A 16,786-nucleotide genomic window follows, 5' to 3' on the forward strand; every position below is an offset into this window, starting at 1 on the left:
TGTTTATGTGCATAATGTATGTACACACATCTACACACATTCATATACATGTATGTATGTTATGAATGTGTGTGTTGATAGAAGCGGAATGCACTTTAAAAGTGCAACTAGGGCCTGTTAACAATCGACAGGACAGTCTATCCACAAGTAGAGCACCAAAACAATACCTTTCTATCACAGGGCTGACAGACACTGCGACTGGAATGACAAAGCTCAGTGCTGAGGAATGTGTTGTGTCTCTGCGGTTTGCCAAGGTGCCAAGGACAGGGGAGAGAGAGAGCGAGATAGGGGGAGGGGGAGAGCGAGAGAGAGATAGACAGAGAATGACGTCAACAACACACAACTCACCTCAGAGATGAAAGCATTGATGTTCTTGGAATGCTGAAACTCTACATCGGGGATGAAGAGGTTCTGGGCCTTGGATTTCTCATAGCCCTCCTTGTATTTCACCTACAGGGTAGCAGGTAGCAGTTTTATGTTTGTTATTTTGTCTTTCTTAGGCCCACCACCACCCACAATATTTGAAGGACAACTTTATTATTTTAATAACATGGTCATGACAAACAGTAAAATACAGGTCGATACAAAGCATACCGTTTTCAGCATATACGTTATCTACACAGGCTGCTTTTCCTCCAAAACCTTTACAGGTGGCTACACCCCATTACTGGACACTGAGCCGATCCTGCCACATCCTCCCACAAAAACAACAGGCTGTAAAGAACAAAGAGGATGAATCCTACTTACGTCACTTGCCAGAACACTGCATCTCCTGGCAAAACCGGGTTCGGGCAAGACGGGCTTAGCAGCCGAGGCCTGACAGGAGAAGAAAACACATAGTTACAGTCTTCAGAGGGTTAAAACCTGTAGAATGACAGCTGATATGTTGGGCCTCATAATGGTTGAAAATAAGCTTATTGCAAGCTACAGTAATTAGGTAATTACATTTATTTTACCAGGTAAATTGACTGATAACACATTTTCATTTACAGCAACGACCTGGGGAATAGTTACAAGGGAGAGGAGAGTGGATGAATGAGCCAGTTGGAAGCTAATAAACTAATAAGGCACTTTATATGGGTGACCGTGCACTAAGAGCTCATTACTAATGAATACAGTAACTTAAGTGTATGGGTCTGCTTGGCACGTTGTCTGACTGTACCGGTTGTGTTACAGTGTCTATTGTAGCTACAGCATGAAGCAGACAAAAGCTCAGCTAGACAATTGTTCCTCTGGCTGATACTGCTTATCAATGCTTTTCCATTTGGACACTGTACCAACCACTGGCATGGCATTACAATGGGGGCATATATTTGACCTTCTACATTTTACCAGCAAAAAGTCAGGCAAAAAAAAGCTTCTACATCTCCAGAACAGGGGGGAATAGAGAAGGTCTTTCCATGTATTCAACTAGGGGACTCAGACACTGAAGAGAGAGGAAAAGAGAACATGAAATATAATAAAACTATGCGGAAGTAATATACTGTAGTGTCAGAATGTTAATTATTTATGTCCTGTAATCATGTTTCCACAAATTATTTTTTTCCTGCCAAAAGTATTCAAATAGCCAGAGTGCTTCTCCGCTCTTGTGTGAAATTGTATGGCCAGCAGTTGCTAAAAGTTTTATCTCCACTAAGTGGTGGGTGTCATAATTAGAGAGCACTTTGAGACATGTCGGAATTATTCTACATCACAGATGGTTAACAAGTAATTATGCAGATTCATGGTACAAAATAATTGGTTTATTATGTTGACAGACAACAGGGAAACATTCAAATGGCCAATCGCAAATCTCTTTAACCAGTCATCCCGCCCTCACGTTTTTTCTCCATATGACCAGAGGAAAAATGAAGGGGCGGGGTCTTCTGAATGATAAGCAGCTGAAATCCAAAATAGCTATTTTAGGACACCTTCAGACGCCAGACTCACCTCTTTTTGAGCTTAGCTTCCATAGTAATCTCTATCTCCTAAGGGTGTTGAGCACAAAAAAGGGTCCAACCTCTCATTTCAGTCCAGATTAATTATCCCCAGATTGGCCAACAAGCCTCTTCATCTGTGGTGCTGTGGTGTAGGCATGACTAAATCCCTCAAGGGCTTTCCTCCAAATCCTTTACAGGTGGCTATAACCCATTACTGGACACTGCAGTGAATCCTGCCACAACTTCGCACAATTACAACAGGCTGTATTAGAAAACACAGAGGATGAATTCTACTTACGTCACTTGCTAGAACACTGCACCTCCTGGCGACATGCACACTGGGTCTGCGCAAGACGGGCTTAGCAGTCGGTGCCTGACAGGATAACAAAGCACATAGCTACAGTAGGTATAAATCCCCCCACAGCTTTAGAAAACCATGCCAGTCTGTGCCAAGGTCATCAGAAAGACACACAGGCCGGGGCAACGCCAACTGGTGTTCTCACCTCGACTGCCCCTTCTGTGCCATGCTCGTCCACCGCTGCTTCTCCCAGCACCGTTTCCTCCGATGGTTCTTCCATCCAGGTGACTCGTCCTGTAGCACGCTTGACCACCACTGCTTCTCCCGACACGGTTTCCTCTGACATTCCTTCCATCAAGGTGACCGTTTCCTCTGACGTTCCTTCCATCAAGGTGACCGTTTCCTCTGACGTTCCATCCATCAAGGTGACCGTTTCCTCCGACGTTCCATCCATCAAGGTGACCGTTTCCTCCGACGTTCCATCCATCAAGGTGACCGTTTCCTCCGACGTTCCATCCATCAAGGTGACCGTTTCCTCCGACGTTCCATCCATCAAGGTGACCGTTTCCTCCGACGTTCCTTCCATCGAGGTGACCGTTTCCACCAATGTTCCTTCCATCAAGGTGACCGTTTCCTCCGACGTTCCTTCCATCAAGGTGACCGTTTCCACCAATGTTCCTTCCATCGAGGTGAGAGCTTTTCCCGACGTTTCTTCCATCAAGCTGCCCGTTTCCTCTGACATTTCTTCCATCTAGGTGACTTCTGGGTAAAGAAAACAGTAAAACACACAAAATAGATGGTTTTGAGGCAGGTAATGTAAATGTGGCCAGCCTAAGAGTCAAAACGCTGTTCTGGAAGGATTTTGTTTTCTGCCTCAACTCTCCCTCTTGACTCTATGTTGGGTACTCCTTATCATCCCCACTTTCCCGATTTAGACCCCACTTAGGGCGTTATCAATGGTGATGCTGTACATGTGAATCAGAGGGCCAGTCTTAAGGGTGGGAGGGTGAGGAGGTTCAGGAAAGGTGTTGCACACGGGATGGAATGTCCCAATCCAGACGTGTCCTCTAATAACCAAAGTATTTTTGTTATATGAGATAACAAGTGCAAGTCCAAAAAGGCAACACCCTCCTTAACCTTCAACCTTTAACCTTACAAAAAACCTTCAATGGCCTGACCTTATGGGTAACCATGACAGAATGAAGAGACCAGTGGAGAGGAGCGAAAAGTTGAGGCCAATAAAGCAGATATGGAGGAGTTGGCATGAGAATAATATTACAAGAGTGCTTTACACTCCCGTCCTCCCACTCAGTCTCCAAACAAGCTGATTGGATGCAGGACACAATTAATTGGCGTTAACATTCAATATCCCTAATTTAGACCTGACTATTACCATAATTGACCCCTAAATATAGGGCTTTAGGCACCAGTCCTGTGGGAGGTTTTCTCCTCTTATTATATGTAGTGGATAGGGTAGCATTGGGTTTGTATGGCACAAAGAAAGCTAGATAGCTTTAACTGGATAACAGACCCATTTGGAACCAAATCTTGATACCAGTGAGTCTACAGTGAGGAAATTCAATTTGGCTCAGTGACTCATGTTGCAACAAGCAGCACTTGTTGTTATTATGTATCCTGCCAAGATGGAATATGAGGAAATTCACTTGTAGATGCAAAGTCGTCAGCATACAGTAAATTACAGTTCTCTAAAAGACAAAGAAATCAAGTTGTTTCGCATTGCTCTCAATGCCCTGGCTTCTAGCCATTTAAATTACACAGAAAAGTCAAAGAGATGGCAGATAAATATAACACATTAACATTCTAATCTGAAGAATGCCTGTTTTAAAACTAGATCCTGTGGAACCGCAGTGTGCCAGTCAATAGCTCTAGCAACATGTCTGCACTCCCTATTAGCAGGAGAGGTCGTCCATGGGCAGTCAGTTAAAGGCCCTATTCTTCCTGCATGCGGTCATGTGCCTGGGCTCTTATCTCAAAGGCACTGAGCAGAGCTGTGGTAGCAGAGCCCTCACCTTTATTCAGCCTCAACACAAAAGAGCCTTCACCTTTTAGCTCAAACCACCCGCGGGCCGTATGTTTGACACCCCTGAGTTGTATAATGCTCGTTTCGCTGTGTAGATGGATATGTGAATTTCAGGCTTGCTATACAATACTTTTCTTTCTCTGGTTTACCTGAGAGGAACTGAAACTAATGTGTTTACCTCTGAGTAAGTGTGTCAGGGGGAAAAAAGTTAGGGGTTTTGAACATACAAAAAGGACAAAACAATTCAACATTGTTTGTAGAGCATGCAATGGCTATTAGTAAAATTGTTGTGTGGTGGTATTATACATTTGGCATTTTAAACATGTCATGGTGTAATAATGTTATATGATGTACTGTTTTAGATGTAATGTAAGGGCCTTAATGTGTTTGGAACTCAGGAAGAGTAGCTGCTTGGCAGGAACTAATGGGGATCCATAATAAACCCTAAGGAAGAGGGTTTTAATGTCAATTTATAGGATACTGTGAAGGGTTAAGTTTTTCTGACTGAAATCAGTCATCACCCTCATTACCTCATGCCCACCCACCTATGCATAACTTCTACTCTGCAATCAGTACAAACAAGATTCTAGGAAACAGCAAGAAATGTGCATGTTTTGGGGTAGTCCACACAGTCGAGGCTATTACAGTGGAAAAACAATCACTGACAGCCATGTGTCATCCCTGTCCACCGTCTAATCTAATAGAAACAGACTTTTACAATTCTGCCACGACTACCAGCAACGGTAGTCTGGGATGATATTGCCAGCTCATCAATATTCATTTATAGTTGAGAGTACTGTCAGTGACCTAAAGCTTTCTCCATCGCTGACAGAGTTATTCATACGGCCCAGAGAAGCCAAGGGTGTGGACTGTAGCAATTCAACCATCAATTAGTGTCAATCAATTAGAGTTCATTGAATTGTAGTACTATGGAGCATATAACATCTTAGCAGTCCTTTAGGATTGGAGAGGAGAAGCCTTGTAGGTTTCTGGTTGGGTTCTCCTGTGACACACGACATTCCCGAGATAGATGAGCACCACATTGACTGTGAAAGTCATTCATTAGGCTTCTCGCCTAAATAGCACTGCAGGTCGCTATGGCAGATTATATGTTGGAGGTAATGAGGTTTCAGTAATGTGGATCACAATATGCACTGCTCTTTAGAGGGTAATTTTTGAAGACAATGATGTTGCACGAAAACTGGGTTCAACCTGTATTTGTTTTCTTTTAAACACTTTAGCTTCGCCAGATTGAGCTGGAATCAATGGAATGGTCCCAAATGTGCAACTCCCTACCATCTGGCACTCCAGGCAGGCTCAATTAAAATGCTCAAAGTATTTAGAAGAAAACAAAACCTCAGGTTTGGACTTTACATTGTGGAGTGAGGTTTGGGCTGCAGGAATAGTGAGCCCGTTCATACAGTAGCATGAACAGGACCGTTCATACAGTAGCATGAACAGGACCGTTCATACAGTAGCATGAACAGGACCGTTCATACAGTAGCATGAACAGGACCGTTCATACAGTAGCATGAACAGGACCGTTCATACAGTAGCATGAACAGGACCGTTCATACAGTAGCATGAACAGGGTGGCATGAGCCAAAATGATTTGTAATAGTTTTTTTAGTAGGGTGTCAGATGCTGGCTTAATAGGGCAGCCATCTGGCCGCTAAGTTCACTCAACCATTTCAAAGGGGGACCAAACAGCCAAAATCATTGAGATAAAATGTAAAAGTTTTGACCCATCATTGTCTCCTTTGAAGCTCTGTCTACGTCGCTTGCAGAAAAATCCAAAACAAACATACCTGAGGGCCAATCATGTGGTCACTGCTGCACTTCACCTCGTGTGAACACTATCGCTACTTTCCATTTAGTCACATTTTACATCAGAGCCACAAAAGCCTGTGCTTTTGATACATCACGTCAGCACTATTTATAAAGTACTGGTTCACTCCAGACCTGACTGCCCTCGACCAGCACAAAACATCCTGTGGCGGACTGCGCTAACATCGAATAGTCCCCGCGATATGCAACTGTTCAGGGAAGTCAGGAACCAATACACACAGTCAGTCAGGAAAGCTAAAGCCAACTTCTTCAGGCAGAAGTTTGCATCCTGTAGCTCCAACTCCAAAAAGTTCTGGGACACTGTGAAGTCCATGGAGAACAAGAGCACCTCCTCCCAGCTGCCCACTGCACTGAGACTAGGTAACATGGTCACCACCGATAAATCCATGATTATCGAAAACTTCAACAAGCATTTCTCAACGGCTGGCCATGCCTTCCGCCTGGCTACTCCAACCTCGGACAACAGCTCCCCCCCCCCCCGCAGCTACTCGCCCAAGCCTCTCCAGGTTCTCCTTTACCCAAATCCAGATAGCAGATGTCCTGAAAGAGCTGCAAAACCTGGACCCGTACAAATCAGCTGGGCTGGACAATCTGGACCCTCTATTCCTGAAACTATCCGCCGCCATTGTCGCAACCCCTATTACCAGCCTGTTCAACCTCTCTTTCATATCGTCTGAGATCCCCAAGGATTGGAAAGCTACCGCAGTCATCCCCCTCTTCAAAGGGGGCGACACCCTGGACCCAAACTGTTACAGACCTATATCCATCCTGCCCTGCCTATCTAAGGTCTTCGAAAGCCAAGTCAACAAACAGGTCACTGACCATCTTGAATCCCACCGTACCTTCTCCGCTGTGCAATCTGGTTTCCGAGCCGGTCACGGGTGTACCTCAGCCACGCTCAAGGTACTAAACGATATCATAACCGCCATCGATAAAAGACAGTACTGTGCAGCCGTCTTCATAGACCTTGCCAAGGCTTTCGACTCTGTCAATCACCGTATTCTTATCGGCAGACTCAGTAGCCTCGGTTTTTCGGATGACTGCCTTGCCTGGTTCACCAATTACTTTGCAGACAGAGTTCAGTGTGTCAAATCGGAGGGCATGCTGTCCGGTCCTCTGGCAGTCTCTATGGGGGTGCCACAGGGTTCAATTCTCGGGCCGACTATTTTCTCTGTATATATCAATGATGTTTCTCATGCTGCGGGCGATTCCCTGATCCACCTCTACGCAGACGACACCATTCTATATACTTCCGGCCCGTCCTTGGACACTGTGCTATCTAACCTCCAAACGAGCTTCAATGCCATACAGCACTCCTTCCGTGGCCTCCAACTGCTCTTAAACGCTAGTAAAACCAAATGCATGCTTTTCAACCGTTCGCTGCCTGCACCCGCACGCCTGACCAGCATCACCACCCTGGATGGTTCCGACCTTGAATATGTGGACATCTATAAGTACCTAGGTGTCTGGCTAGACTCTAAACTCTCCTTCCAGACCCATATCAAACATCTCCAATCGAAAATCAAATCAAGAGTCGGCTTTCTATTCCGCAACAAAGCCTCCTTCACTCACGCCGCCAAACTTACCCTAGTAAAACTGACTATCCTACCGATCCTCGACTTCGGCGACGTCATCTACAAAATTGCTTCCAACACTCTACTCAGCAAACTGGATGCAGTTTATCACAGTGCCATCCGTTTTGTCACTAAAGCACCTTATACCACCCACCACTGCGACTTGTATGCTCTAGTCGGCTGGCCCTCGCTACATATTCGTCGCCAGACCCACTGGCTCCAGGTCATCTACAAGTCCATGCTAGGTAAAGCTCCGCCTTATCTCAGTTCACTGGTTACGATGGCAACACCCATCCGTAGCACGCGCTCCAGCAGGTGTATCTCACTGATCATCCCTAAAGCCAACACCTCATTTGGCCGCCTTTCGTTCCAGTTCTCTGCTGCCTGTGACTGGAACGAATTGCAAAAATCGCTGAAGTTGGAGACTTTTATCTCCCTCACCAACTTCAAACATCTGCTATCTGAGCAGCTAACCGATCGCTGCAGCTGTACATAGTCTATTGGTAAATAGCCCACCCATTTTCACCTACCTCATCCCCATACTGTTTTTATTTATTTATTTTTATTTTTCTGCTCTTTTGCACACCAATATCTGTACATAACCATCTGATCATTTATCACTCCAGTGTTAATCTGCATAATTGTAATTATTTGCCTACCTTCTCATGCCTTTTGCACACAATGTATATATAGACTCCCCTTTTTTCTACTGTGTTATTGACTTGTTAATTGTTTACTCCATGTGTAACTCTGTGTTGTCTGTTCACACTGCTATGCCTTATCTTGGCCAGGTCGCAGTTGCAAATGAGAACTTGTTCTCAACTAGCCTACCTGGTTAAATAAAGGTGAAATAAAATTATTTTTAAAAAAAATACTGATTGCAAATCCACTGCCTCGGTCCGTTAGCAGTAAATTGGGGATGCAGTATGAGAACTAAAATCCTTGATTTACAGTTAGTCACCTTATGTTTGTTTTTTAACATGATCTTGGCAATAGCTAAAATTTATTCATAATTTACTCATCCTGTATTTGCACAGGTGGGGCGGCAGGTAGCCTAGTGGTTAGAGCGTTGGACTAGTAACCGGAAGGTTAGGAGGGAAACAGGGATGGGACAGCGTTTAGAGTGGGACTCGCACCCCTCGTATGGACCGCATTAACATAAACAACCAATCCCAAATAACATTTTATTTTTTGGTTAGATTAAAAGGAAAAGGAGTCCCATAATCAACGCAACAGAAAAGGGATTTCTATCCAGTTATTTTCAAATTAGGGATCATTCAAAACAGCTACTGCATATCCGTGTACAGTTGAAGTCGGAAGTTTACATACACTTTAGCCAAATACATTTTCACAATTCCTGACATTTAATCAAAGTACAAATTATTAGGTCTGTCTTTGGTCAGTTTGGATCACCACTTTATTTTAAGAACGTGAAATGTCAGAATAATATAGCAGAGAGAATGATTTTTTTCAGGTTTTATTTCCTTCATCACATTCCCAGTGGGTCAGAAGTTTACATACACTCAATTAGTATTTGGTAGCATTGCCTTAAATTGTTTAACTTGGGTCAAACGTTTTGGGTAGCCTTCCACAAGCTTCCCACAATAAGTTGGGTGAATTTTGGCCCATTCCTCCTGACAGAGCTGGTGTAACTGAGTCAGGTGTGTAGGCCTCCTTGCTCGCACATGCTTTTTCAGTTCTGCCCAAACATTTTCTATGGGATTGAGGTTAGGGCTTTATGATGGCCACTCCAATACCTTGACTTTGTTGTTCCTAAGCCATTTTGCCACAACTTTGGAAGTATGCTTGTGGTCATTGTCCATTTGGAAGACCCATTTGCGACCAAGTTTTAACTTCCTGACTGATGTCTTGAGATATTCCTTCAATATATCCACATAATTTTCCTCCCTCATGATGCCATCTATTTTGTGAAGTGCACCAGTCCCTCCTGCAGCAACGCACCCTGACAACATGATATTGCCACCCCCCTGCTTAACCGTTGAGATGGTGTTTTTCGGCTTGCAAGCCTCCCCCTTTTTCCTCCAAACATAATGATGGTCATTATGGCCTAACAGTTCTATTTTTATTTCATCAGACCAGAGGACATTTCTCCAAAAAGTACGATCTTTGTCCCCATGTGCAGTTGCAAACCGTAGTCTGGCTTTTTTTATGGCGGTTTTGGAGCAGTGGCTTCTTCCTTGCTGAGTAGCCTTTCAGGTTATGTCAATATAGGACTCGTTGTACTGTGGATATAGATACTTTTGTACCTGGTTCCTCCAGCATCTTGCTGTTGTTCTGGGACTGATTTGCACTTTTCGCACCAAAGTACATTCGTCTCCTTCATGAGCGTTATGACTGCTGCATGGTCCCATGGTGATTATACTTGCGTAGTATTGTTTGTACAGATGAATGTGGTACCTTTAGGTGCTTGGAAATTGCTCCCAAGGATGAACCAGACTTGTGGAGGTCTACAGTTTTTACAGAGGTCTTGGCTGATTTCTTTTGATTTCAAACAAAGATTTGAAATCAATGATGTCAAACAAAGAGTCACCAAGTTTGAAGGTAGGCATTGAAATACATCCACAGTTACACCTCCAATTGACTCAAATTATGTCAATTGGCCTACCAGAAGCTTCTAAAGCCATGACATCATTTTCTGGAATTTTACAAGCTGGTTAAAGGCACAGTCAACTTAGTGTATGTAAACTTCTGACCCACTGGAATTGTGATACAGTGAATTATATGTGAAATAATCTGTCTGTAAACAATTGTTGGAAAAATTACTTTTGTCATGCACAAAGTAGATGTCCTCACCAACTTGCCAAAACTATTTGTTAACAAGAAATTTGTGGATTGTTTTAAAAACGAGGTTTAATGACTCCAACCTAAGTATGTAAACTTACGACTTCAACTGTATGTATGATGAAGTTGCTGATGCATATGGGAAGACTGTTTATATAAATAACCCCATGCATGTTTTTCCATGTTATTTGGGATTTGATAACAGGGTAAGATTGGTAGGCGTGGTGCAGCTAAAAAGAGCCCGTAACAACCCAGATGTGGTTGAAAACCACACCAGACGATTCTGGGCCAGTGCGGTAGAAGTGGGGGATTGGGTGTGTATTTTGGGGGGCCTCCGCTCTGCATTCTTAGCATCATACTAGCCATGATGCAGAAACAGAAGGCATTCAACCTTGTCTCAGTACTATACCATTCATATACAAGTCAACAGTGTACATGTTGTTCTGAGGCTAATGTAGCATTAGTTGCTAACTAGCATTAGCAGCTAAACCTGAGGGTAATGTAGCATTAGCCGCTAACTAGCATTAGCACCTAAACCTGAGGGTAATGTAGCATTAGCAAAAGGATAGATGTCTCATGCTCTGGCACGCTGCTTTTAGTCCCTGAAAACCTGCCAAAAGTGCTAGATGACACACACAGGCATTTAATACATGTTGTATAATAAAGATTTATTAGGCTGGTATTTGGATTAGACTAGCAGCATTGATATGCTCCTCTCTGATAGCACTTTTTAGAGTAAAAAACAACATAACAACAAAGAATTTCCTATAGGGTTCAGAGTGTCCTCCTGGTAACAGAACCAAGCGTAGGTTTCAGAGTGCCCTCCACGTGTGCTCTGATGTGTTAGTTAATGAAGGAGGTAGGTGTATCCACGGTAATACTCTCCGGGTGAGTTTACACAGCGTAATAATGTAATCACACGGTCAGACGAGTTGGCCCTGGGCAGTGAGTGGGGGTCGCTTACCTGGATCAGCAGTGGGTTAATGTGCCACATCTGGGACGATGGCGCCCGTAACCCTATCCTCCCCCTGGAGGACCTGCGGGCACTAAAATCAGATATGGTTAGAGCACATACAACAGGGGTGACAAGCTCATTCCATGGAAGGCTGAGTGTCTGCTGTTTTTTTTGTGTCCAATTAAGACCTAGACAACCAGGTGAGGGGAGTTCCTAACTGATCAGTGACCTTATTTCATCAATATAGTACAAGGGAGGAGCGAAAACCCGGAGACTGTCGGCCCTCCGTGGAATTAGTTAGACACATAACATACAGTATGTAGAAGAGTAAGGGCTGGATTCAATCCGTATCACTTTAGTATCTCGGAAGACCTGCATTAAAATGTAAAGGTAATTTCTGACATATGCAGCGTTTACCATGAGTGAAGTCTCAGCGATGGTGGGAACATTACCTTTAACTGTTAATCGTGCTATGAAGCGGATCTTCAGCGCCAAGGACTGAATAGAGCCCCTAGTGTGTTGTATTTAAAGGGGACCCAAGACAATGTCATCAGTCTAAAGCAGTGTCCTTTCCTTGTCTCCTTTCCTTTGAACTGATGTGAAAACACTTGACAGCAGGACCTCCCTAGTAGGAATCCCACATGTGGATTCACCCACACCGTCTTATGTAGCAGATAAAGGAAACGAGGAGAGGAGAGGAAGCCAAATTAGACTATTGAGATGCAATCGAGGTAGATTTCTCACCTGATAGGAGTGTTGAATTCGTTTGGCAGCACATTTGGTCTCAGCATACTCTTGAGTCGAGGGGTTGGGACAGGGATGTTCACTGGCACCGCTTAACTGTTATATGTAATCTACATAAACTGAGGCTGGCCGTGTGAAGGCCCCTCGTGCACTTACCAGTACTGTAGTGTGTGCATGTGTGGGTGTCATTATGGAAAGGTAGACATTCGGTACGTGTATTATTTCAATGTAGTCAGTCTGTGATACAGAAGAAAGATTATGAGTTGATAGGACCAGATAAGAGAAGAAAGAGAGAGAGGATCATACTGTATGTTGAGTGTATGTTGAGTGTGTGTGTTTGTGTGTTGTGCAAACCCGTGATTTCGCTCAGTGACCAAAATGCACCCTCTGATTCACACACTCGTCCAGCTTTCACGCACCACTTTGCTCGCTCGCTCGCACGCATGCACACACGCACACACACACACACACACGCACACGCACACGCACACACGCACAAACACACACACACAGTTCAGACACTTTCCTCTCCTCCATTCCTCCACATTACGTAACATTGACAGACTCCCCACAACAGTACAAACAGGACACCCACACTAAGGTCAGGGGTGTGATGAGGTAACAAGGACAGGAAGAGGAAGGAGGGGTAACCATGGAGACCAGGGGATATAGAGGAAGTGACCACACAGAAGCATACATTACTGATCTGCTCCTGTGTCTTCCTCAGTCTCTGTTGCTCTGGTGTGTCAGATACAATGCTGAAGCCTCTGCCTTTGCTATCCTCAAAGTCCTTTTTGTATTTCACCTGAAACAAGAGACGGGGATGAGATTTGAAAAACGACTTAGTCGTAATACTTTGCCATTTGAAAATCCTTCCTTTCCACGGTGGTTCTAAGCTGCAACACAATAGTCTGACAAGTATTGTGATGAGAAAGAGAGCCTGCTGTTTTGAACTGAAGATACCAGGGTAAAAGAGGCTGGTCTAAAACAAATGAAGTGTTTTGTTTGGAAATAAGCTGGTTAGTTTAGGTTTGTTATTGGTTCCATTTCATCTCTGAAAATATTTAGAAGGACAGTTGTTTTGTAGTCCCTCTCATCGCTAAAGAGCAAGACAACAATTCAGACAAAATTATTCTTGATTCAAAGCCGTTCATCTTGTAGATACCCACACTATACAATAGCTTTGTGTAGGGAACATATTAAACGCAAATTTGAATTCTAATTAAACCTTCATTTTTGACTATTGGAGTTTTGAGAGCTTTATTCTCCAACACTTTGAAGTCTCATATCATGACATAAGCTCTTACATAAAGTATTAATGTGGCACACCTGATCGTTATCTTATTGTGTGGAATAATTATACTTTGTCAAGGGCACACTATGAATAATTCATACATCACTAGACGGCTAGCTATATAGGATTGTAAAGAAAAGCAAAGGAAAAGGGGGATGTACAACTGAATGCATTCAACTGAAATGTGTCTTAACCCTTCTGAATCAGAGAGGTGCGGAGGGGGGGGGGGGGCTGCCTTTATCGATATCCTCGTCATCGGCACCCGGGGAACAGTGGGTTAACGGCCTTGCTCAGGGGCAGAACAACAGATTGTCATCTCAGGGATTTGATCCAGCAACCTTTTGGTTACTGGCCCAACACTCCTACCAGCTAGGCTACCGTTAGTCAAGGCTTCATGTTTATTATCTATGCATAGTCACTTTACCCCTACCTACATGTACATATTACAAATTATATTATTTTGTGTTAATACAAAAATCAAGAAATACAAAAATCAAAAATATGTAGGGGCCAAAATTATTGATACCCCTAAAGATTCTTATAAAGTAGTCAAACATTTTGTATTTGAAAATAAGAAATTAGTATGTTTCTAAACACTACATAAACACTACACAACATTAATGTGGATGCTACCATGATTACGTATAGTCCTGAATAAATCATGAATAAGGATGAGTGAGAGCATTAGAGGATCAAAGATCATACCCCCAAGACATGCTAACCTCTCACCATTACCAATAACAGGGGAGGTTAGCATTTTATATCATACCCCCAAGACATGCTAACCTCTCACCATTACCAATAACATGGGAGGTTAGCATTTTATATCATACCCCCAAGACATGCTAACCTCTCACCATTACCAATAACAGGGGAGGTTAGCATTTTATATCATACCCCCAAGACATGCTAACCTCTCACCATTACCAATAACATGGGAGGTTAGCATTTTATATCATACCCCCAAGACATGCTAACCTCTCACCATTACCAATAACATGGGAGGTTAGCATTTTATATCATACCCTCAAGACATGCTAAACTCTCACCATTACCAATTACAGGGGAGGTTAGCATTTTATATCATACCCCCAAGACATGCTAAACTCTCACCATTACCAATAACAGGGGAGGTTAGCATTTTATACCATAACCCCAAGACATGCTAACCTCTCACCATTACCAATAACAGGGGAGGTTAGAATTTTATATCATACCCTCAAGACATGCTAACTCTAACCATTACCAATAACAGGGGAGGTTAGCATTTTATATCATAACCCCAAGACATGCTAACCTCTCACCATTACCAATAACAGGGGAGGTTAGCATTTTATATCATACCCCAAGACATGCTAACCTCTCACCATTACCAATAACATGGGAGGTTAGCATTTTATATCATACCCCAAGACATGCTAACCTCTCACCATTACCAATAACATGGGAGGTTAGCATTTTATATCATACCCCAAGACATGCTAACCTCTCACCATTACCAATAACATGGGAGGTTAGCATAGGAGTGTTTAGAAACATATTCTATTCTTATTTACAATAAAAGTGACTCCAAAATACAATACATTATTTACCATTTATTTTATATGGTACAAAATAATCTGAAACACAACCAAAAACTACAAATGAGTCAGAATCCTGATGTAGGATTCCCTACCTTTTGAGCAAATGAATTATTACATATTCAACAACATCTCTTTCTATGAGCATGTTGTATTAGTATAAAATAATAGGATTTCAACAACAAAAAAATTCATACAGTATAGCTCAGTATTTGAATTCTTTATTTTATAGAGTCATTATTACTCATCATTATCAAGGGTGTCAATAAGTTTAGACCCTACTGTATAATTCACACAAACACGAACAGACAGAGCTAGGCTACTGAGCCCTACAATAATGAAGAGTGTAAACCTCATGGACAGGATGGGTTATTCATTTATCAGTTTACCCAAGAGACACGTTTCAGCTGATTTCTCTCAAAGTAGCCTATCAGTGGCGATATTCTGTCCTTCAGTATTAATAGTCTATTATTGCTACTGTTATGTAAGGCTCAACCTGTGATTTATGACTCATATCATTAGCATGTCAAATTAAAGCTAGAAAAACACAGGTTGATAAATATCCCAGACGTTCATGTTTCTGGCTGAGGGACTGGCAGAGGTTCTCAGACAGCACAAGGGAATGGCTGGGACGAGGGGCAGTTCGTTCCACTAAGCTTGCATACTTAGCAGGGCTGGAGAAAAAGCCTGCATACCTACTACAAGTAGCTAGAAGCTCACCAAGAGCTAGGGTTGGCCACCCTGTTACACATCCAAAACCATATGAATTAAATCCAGCAGTCTTCTCAGCTCTGGGTTCTGCTGGTTGACTCACTGAAAAGTGTCAGGTGTACAGCAGTGGAGGCTGCTGAGGAGAGGTGCCACCAACCTCCTGTGATGTACAGATGTACATTATATAATAGATTCATTATTTCATAGTGTACCAGTGTACTTTGATGGAAACAGACAGGTAGATACGTTAACAGAGCATCTCAATTGGTGTGAAGAGGCTTGTGTTTATTTGTGGCTCTAGGGCAGGTTCTGTACGTGGTAAACAACAGTAGAATGGATCTGGTGAGAAAGGCATTGCTTTGCTCCTCCGTGATAGTCGATAAGCACAGTCACTCACTCACACTGACCACCAGAGAGACAGAGAGAAAGAGAGAGAGAGAGAGAGAGAGAAAGAGAGACGCCGGGGTAAATTACTCTAGTAAATCTCTGATGGTAAATGACACTGTCAGGTAATAACAGTTCCTTTTATTACAGCATCCATGGCTGGTGCCGAGAGAGACGGCAATAATACACACAGACCTGGCTGTTGCTCTACACTGAGGATGTCCTCAGTCGGGTTTGAGGACAGGGATCGATATGAGTAGGTATCACCGACTGGGTTTGCAAAGAATTGTAGGCTGATTGTAGAGGGGGGCATGGCTACCTCATATGGTTTCTCTGACACATAGAATCTCAGACCATCTGGTAACAGAGGGGGCAACTGCACGGCCATTGTGGGGGTGCTTGGCCGCCAGACAATAATGAGCAAGGGCCAACATGATCTCAGTGACTGTGTCAGGGTCACTCAGCCAGTTAGGACAGCACTCTGAGGGGACAGAGAGGGAGGATTATCCCAGGCCAGTTAACAGACAAAAGCTGAAAGTGCATCAGGAGTGAAGGCACCGATGCCACAACACACTCATAGGACAAAACACAAATGAGGATGAACAATCAATGTGCAAGAGCTAGTTCTGTCAGTGA

At 43.3% G+C, this 16,786-nt stretch overlaps 1 protein-coding gene across 19 annotated transcripts in view; it reads right to left on the reverse strand.

The window, feature by feature from the left end:
• LOC110489705 (LIM zinc-binding domain-containing Nebulette) overlaps positions 1-16,786 on the reverse strand; it is a 110,973-nt gene that overhangs the window by 53,386 nt on the left and 40,801 nt on the right. For 13 of the 19 annotated variants that reach the window (XR_005036053.1, XM_036943901.1, XM_036943890.1 and 10 more), the window contains exons 1-4: positions 2,423-3,101; positions 2,218-2,292; positions 748-816; positions 349-450 (exon numbers count right to left, since the gene is read on the reverse strand). Coding sequence is in view for 18 of the 19 variants with exons in the window: in XM_036943901.1 (XP_036799796.1) it covers positions 349-450; positions 748-816; positions 2,218-2,292; positions 2,423-2,968 (792 nt within the window). In the remaining variant the exon portion in view is untranslated. Of the gene's footprint in view, positions 1-348; positions 451-747; positions 817-2,217; positions 2,293-2,422; positions 3,102-11,446; positions 11,609-12,878; positions 12,987-16,786 lie in introns of those variants that run through there. The other 6 variants (XM_036943903.1, XM_021562487.2, XM_021562483.2 and 3 more) reach the window with 3 other exon arrangements.

The sequence above is a fragment of the Oncorhynchus mykiss genome, chromosome 15, assembly GCF_013265735.2.
Source record: "Oncorhynchus mykiss isolate Arlee chromosome 15, USDA_OmykA_1.1, whole genome shotgun sequence".
In the NCBI taxonomy this organism is placed as follows: Eukaryota; Metazoa; Chordata; class Actinopteri; order Salmoniformes; family Salmonidae; genus Oncorhynchus; species Oncorhynchus mykiss.